General features: G+C 45.3%; 1 protein-coding gene across 1 annotated transcript; it reads left to right on the top strand.

Annotated features, from left to right (window-relative positions):
• LOC128349522 (olfactory receptor 52K2-like) lies at nucleotides 1-948 on the top strand. Its single transcript, XM_053305942.1, has one exon. It carries the CDS (start codon nucleotides 4-6, stop codon nucleotides 946-948), a length of 945 nt encoding a protein of 314 aa, XP_053161917.1. The 5' UTR covers nucleotides 1-3.
• Nucleotides 949-6850: the final 5902 nt, after the last annotated feature.

The following is a 6850-nucleotide window of genomic DNA, read 5'->3' as shown; positions in this document are numbered from 1 at the left end:
AGGATGTCGGCTTCCAACTGGAGCCTGCTGCACCCCTCCACCTTTGTTCTGAAAGGGGTCCCAGGCCTCCATGATGCCCACATCTGGATCTCCATCCCCTTCTGCTCGATCTACATCCTGACCCTTCTCGGGAACTGTCTCCTCCTGGTGGTCATCAAGACGGAGCCAAGCCTCCATGAGCCGATGTACTTGTTCCTCTGCATGCTGGCGGCTGCAGACCTTGTGGTGGCTACCACGACCATCCCCAAGGCCTTGAGCCTCTTCTGGTTTGGGAATGGAGACATCCCCATCAATGCCTGCCTTGCCCAGATCTTCTTGCTCCACTCCTTCTCCACCATGGAGTCAGGGTTCATTTTGGCCATGGCCTTCGACCGCTACATGGCCATCTGCAGGCCGCTCAGGCATGCAGCAGTCCTGACTCCTGGTGTCATTGCAAGGATAGGCCTGGCCATTGTTTTACGAGGGGCCGTACTGCTGTGGCCCCACCCCTTCTTGCTGAAATGGCTCCCATATTGCAGAGGTAACGTCATCTCTCACACCTACTGTGAGTTCATGGCCCTAGTGAAATTGGCCTGTGTGGAGACTACCGCTGAGAGAGCCTATAGTCTTGTGGTGGCCTTTTTAACAGGGGGGCTGGACCTGATACTGATCATCTTGTCTTACATCCTTATTTTCCAGGCTGTATTCCAGCTCCCTTCCAAAGCAGCACGGCTCAAATCCCTTGGCACCTGCGGCTCTCATGCTTGTGTCATCCTGGTGTTTTACACACCAGCATTTTTCTCTTTCTTGACACACCGATTTGGTCATGTGGCTCCCCACGTCCATATTCTAGTGGCAAATATGTATCTGCTTTTACCACCCATGATGAACCCCATTATCTATGGGGTGAGGACCAAGAAAATCCAGCAGGGCGTCTTCAAGATATTTTGCATCAAAGTCGATAAGTGATCTGGAAAACCAAGGTGGCCCACGTGACATTATGAGATAAAACAGCAATTGCCCATTTTATATGGAATCACTTTGGTCAGGGGTTCTTAACGCTGGGTCCCCACATGTTGATGGAGTACAATTTCTGCCTCATGGGAATTGTAGTCCAACCACATCTGGGGACCCCAGTTTGAGTTGAATTCTTGACTCAGGAAGTGTTTTTCCTCTGAGGAGCCCTTTGACAAAGAGAACTGCAGCTACGGAAGGGCCTGGCCAGAAAGCAGAGGAGTTAGCAAGCCACTTTGGGGAAAGAGAGCAAGTCTTGTTCTGGCCAGTGCCTGAATGGGTAGGGTAGGATGCCTCCTTGTCTTGAGGAGGCTGTCATTAGACCATACTTGGAAAAACCCTACACTGGAGGACCCCTCAGGCTCCTATAGGCCTGTCTCTAATCTCCCATGGTTGGGTAAGCTGATTGAGAGAGTGGTGACCTCCCAGCTCCAGACAGTCCTGGAGGAACCTGATTATCTAGACCCATTTCAAATTGGCTTTTGGGCAGGCTATGGGATTGAGACTGCCTTGGTCAGCCTGATGGATGGTCTACAAATAGTACTGACAGAGGGAGTGTGAATCTTCTGATCCTTTTGGCTCTCTCGGCAGCTTTCAATACCATTGACCATGGCATCCTTCTGGATCGCCTGAGGGAGGTGGGATTAGGTGGCACTGTTTTACAGTGGTTCTGTTCCTGCCTTTTTGGTAGATTCCAGATGGTGTCACTTGAAGACTATTACTCTGCAAAGCAAGAGTTACTGTAGGGAGTTCCAAAAGGTTCCCTACTGTCTCCAATGCTCTTTAACATCTACATGAAACTGCTGAGAGAGATCATCAGGAGATTTGGTGCAGGGTGTTATCAGTATGCTGATGACACCCAAATCTATTTCCCCCTATCAGCTTCATCAAGAAATGGTGTAACTTTCCTAAATGCCTGCCTGTAGGTGGTAATGGTCTGTATCAGGGATAACAAACTGAAGTTGAATCCAAATAAGACAAAGGTTAAGGGCGAGGGCAGAGTCAAGACCTGAGTGATGATTTAGATCTACTTATTCTGGATGGGGTGACACTCCTCCTTAAAGATCAGCTTGGGAGTGCTCCAGGATCCAAAACTCTCTCCCATTTCTCAGGTTGAGGCAGTGGCCAGGAACGCTTTTTATCAGCTTCAGCTGATATTACTACTACTACTACTACTACTACTGACATTTATATACTTCTCTTCAACCAAAATTCGTGCAAATAAAGCCCATTGGCATAAACGTCTCCTTAATCCTTGTGTGTTTGCTTGCTTGAGGCAGTCTTGAAGCGGGCCAGAGCCTGCTCAGCCCCTCTTCTCAGGGCTGGTTTTGAAGGCTCCAGACCATGTCATAAGTCATAATTGTTGGAAGTGGAGGACTTTGCGCTGTCTCTTGTCTCAGTGACATAGGAGGACAGACTAGTGAGTCAGAAGGCTAGAGGGGCAAGACATTGGTCATCCCTTCTCTACTGCCCTGACACTATCCCTTTGGAATATAGATTGCTAATCTTAGGGAGTTCCTTCTTTCCAGCCACTCACTTCCTCTCTCCCTTCTCTTCCTGTTCCTTCTACCTTGCAACATGCAAGCTCCTCTCCCCTGCACCATGTGTGCAGAGATGCAGAATCCATCTGCATCCAGCTAGTTAGCTAGATTAGAGATCCTAACTCCTCACTTTCTTGTCTAGAATGGAGTTCTCTAATAAATGCCATATATATTGATTTGAAACTATGAACTGGCTCCAAGTTACTTTACTCTCAGCATACATGCATGCCTACTAAATTCTGCTGTGTTGTGCCTCTGTGCGCTCTGCTATAATGAAAAAGGGATTCTCTTACCAGAGAGAATTCCCAACAGGTTATGGGCCCAGTGTTTTGAGCAGTGTGTACTGCAACGAGAGAGTTAAGTCTGTTCCAGAAGATCCAGTGAGATCTAGCGTGGACACTTTGAACTGCTAAATCTACAGCAACTGCCCTTTCTTGGAGCTCAGTGAGGATAGCTACTTATCTAGAGGGAAAGCTCAGGCTGACTATCCTGAACCCAGACAATTACTTGGAATGGAAAACCCGACTGAGGCTCGCATTGTGAGCTGAAGGACTCCAGAAAGTAACTGAAGAGGAACCCCCCACAGATGGAACTACAGCTGCTGAGAAAACTGCTAAAGAGAAATGGCTGCTCAAGGATGCGAAAGCCCAAGCTTTGATAGCTGCTTCTGTGAGTAAAAACTATCTTACTACTATATGTGATCTTGAGACCTCAAAGGAAATGCTAAGCAAGCTAGATTCCTTGCATATGAAAAAGGGGTGGACATACACCTTTAACTTGAGAAAGAAAATGCAGAATCTCCAGTATAAAGATGGGGACTGTTTTGCCACACATGTGGGACTACTATGGGACTTTTTCTTTGAATTTAAAGCTGCAGAGGAGGAATTTACAGAGAGTCAGAAGCTGGAAGCTCTGTTCCTAAGCATGCCGCCCAGCTATAGCAATATAATCGGCCAATTAGAAGTCCACACCACTCTAATCTTTGAGAGAGCTGCAGAAACAATATCTTCTGAGGCAAGCAGAAGAAAAGTTTTAAATTCTCGATATGAAGGTGAACTGGCAAATAACTTTGCTCTTAAGGCAACAATTGGCCATACCAGAGAAGGAAACCCAAGGTGGGGAGGGAATGCTGCAAGAGGAAACTGCATGGGCCCCGCACATTTACATACAAAGAGATCTGGCTTCGTTGCCAAGGAAACTCAGTCCAGAGAGAGAGAGATCACATGACCGCCAGCAGGGAGACTGCTCCTGGAATGAGGCCAACTGGGACTAATGCCTTTAGATGTTTTCTGTGTAACCAATTTGGCCACAAGGTGGCGAACTGTCCCAAGAATCAGACAAGAAGAGTTGATTTTACTGAGATAAATATTAATAGGGAATTTAAGCGTGCTGATGATTCAGATAAGAATTTCAATGTTTCCCTGATGCAAGGCGATGAAAAGTTTATTTTGCACAAAGGTTCCACAGTTCATATCTCAAATAATTTAAGTTTCTATACTGAACTGTTTGATATTCCTGAAGAGATTATTCATTTGGGCAAAAATACTACAGTTAAAGCAAATAAGAAAGGCGAAGGAATTTTTGTATTGCAAGTTATTGGATGGATCAATTAATGAGTTTTTGTGAGAGATGTTTTGTATATCCCTGACTTTTCATGCTCCTTGCTTTCAATATCCAAGCTAGAGAAACAAGGCTGTGAACTGTTTATTATTATTATTATTATTATTTTATTACATTTATATCTCGCTTTTCCTCTAAGGAGCCCAGACATTACATACTTGAGTTTCTCCTCACAACAACCCTGTGAAGTAGGTTAGACTGAGAGAGACATGACTGAACTCGGGTCTCCCCAGTCCTAGTCCAGCACTCTAACCACTACACCATGCTCTCTCTCTCTCTCTCATATTAGAAATGGACAATGTGTTGTTGCCCAGAATTGAGAAGTTTGCCTTGTAGGCTCTGAATGCAAAGGCCTGTACAGCGTGCAGGAGCAACCTGTATCAAAGACAGACAGAGAAAGACCAGACTGGTCCAAACCTGAGGCATACCAGTCTAATGAAGTGAACCTTGCTCAGTCATGCCCGCATGAAAACTGCTTGCAACTGTGGCATAGACGCATGGGACACAGGAGCTATGAGTCAATCCAGAACATGAAGGAAAAGGGATTAGCTGATGGCATTGATTTTGTACCATGTGATATTGTGACTAACTGTGTTTGTTGTCTTGAGTCCAAAGCAGTTAACAAGCCATTTCCTAAGCAGAATGAAAGGAAGACCAGAAGACCCCTGGAGCTGATCCACAGTGATATATCAGGACCCCTACCAGCAACCATAGGTAATCAAAAATATTTTCTCACATTCATAGATGATTTCTCATGATACACAGTTATATTTCTACTAAAGGAGAACTCACAGATGCTCGAGAAACTCCAGGACTGCATGGCCATGGCAAGCAACAAATTTGGGTGGAAGCCAAAGATCCTGCACACAGACAATGGAGGAGAATATATGTCCAGCGCCACACAGCAGTTCCTGAGAGAACATGGAATCGTGCATCAAAGCACAGTAGCTTACAATCTGTCCCAAAATGGAGTCTCAGAAAGGAAGAACAGAAGCCTCCTGGACATGGTAAGATGCATGCTTGCTGACGCACACCTCCCACAGAAACTCTGGGGAGAAGGCAGCATGACTGCTACATACATACAAAACAGAATGCACACAACGCTTATAGGAACAACACTATATGAACTTTGGCATGGTCATAAGCCGTCCATGACGCATTTGTGTGTCTTTGGAAGCACGGCTTACTCATACATCCCAAAGGAAAAAAGGACTAAGTTAGGGGCTAGGGCCACAAACGGGATTTTTGTAGGCTACTCAGCACAATCCAAAGGCTACAGAATTCTGGATCCTGACACCAACAAGATAACCATAAGCAGATCATTGTATTTCGATGAGATTGAAAGAGCTACGTCTTCAGAGGGGGCCTACACCGAAGCAAGCAACCAGACCAAACATCCTGATGACTGGATTATGCATCCTGATCTCAGCAGAACTGAGGAGGAGGAGACAGCAGATCCAGATCCAACCACGCTCGACACAGAGCCCCCCAGCGATCCACCAGATGCACCTGAGATAATGGAAGGGACCATAGAGGGTGAGGTGAGGCGATCAACGTGCTCAAACAGAGGTGTTCCAGCCCTAAGACTGTCCTACCTCGCAAGAATGGTGGAACAACCAGAACCCTCATCATGGGAGGAAATATCCCAGCTACCACAACCAGAAGCCCAGAAGTGGAAACAAGCTGCAATTGAAGAGCTTGAGGCTCTACAGAAAAACAAAACCTGGACTCTTACTAAGTTACCTCAAGGAAGGAAAGTTATAGGCTGCAAATGGGTTTTCAAACTCAGACATGATGCTGATGGTGAGATTCAGCACTACAAAGCCAGATTAGTAGCGAAAGGATATTCACAGAAATATGGAGAAGATTATGATGAAACCTTTGCACCAGTGGTTAAACATACCACAGTAAGGACTCTGTTAAGTATTGCTGCTAGCAAAGGAATGCATGTTGAACACCTAGACATGAAAACTGCATTCTTGCACGGTGAACTAGAAGAAGATATTTGCATGCAACAGCCACTAGGTTTCTTACAGAAAGACAAAGAGGACTATGTATGCAAACTGCAAAAGAGCATTTATGGTTTAAAACAAGCTGCCAGAGCATGGAATATAAAACTGAATGATATGCTGCTTCAAGCAAACTTCAAAAGAAGCAACGCGGATCCCTGTCTATACACGAGATGCATAGATGGCAAGTGGACTTACATTTTGGCGTATGTTGATGATTTGATTCTTGCCTATGAAAATCCAGATGACAGCAAGGAAATAATGCATCATCTGAACAGAGATGTGGAAGTCAAGCAACTTGGCAACATTGCACACTACTTGGGCATTCAAGTACAAAGAGAGAAAGATGGAAGTTTCCTCATCAACCAAGAACAGAGAATTAAAGACTTGGTAAACCTGCTCAGACTGGAAGATGCGAATCCTACACCAACTCCAATGGAAGTGAACTACATAAAGCAATAAGATCAAACTGAGCCACTATCTGACAACCACAGATATCGTGAAGCATTGGGTAAGCTTTTATACATTAGTACACTCACTAGGCCAGATATTAGTACAGCAGTTAGCTTACTTTGCAGAAAGACTGGATCACCAACAGTCAGGGATTGGAATGCGATTAAGAGACTTGTTAGGTACCTAAAGGATACTGCACACTTTAAGCTCAAGCTGCCAGCTAATGATCAACCA

This window comes from Hemicordylus capensis, chromosome 3 (genome assembly GCF_027244095.1).
Source record: "Hemicordylus capensis ecotype Gifberg chromosome 3, rHemCap1.1.pri, whole genome shotgun sequence".
Lineage (NCBI taxonomy): Eukaryota > Metazoa > Chordata > Lepidosauria > Squamata > Cordylidae > Hemicordylus > Hemicordylus capensis.
Note: the sequence above shows the minus strand (reverse complement) of the source record. Positions and strands in the feature narration are given on the sequence as shown.

What these genes read in the sequence shown, in the direction of transcription:
- LOC128349522 (XM_053305942.1), top strand. Translation starts at nt 4, where the DNA reads ATGTCGGCTTCCAACTGGAGCCTGCTGCACCCCTCCACCTTTGTTCTG.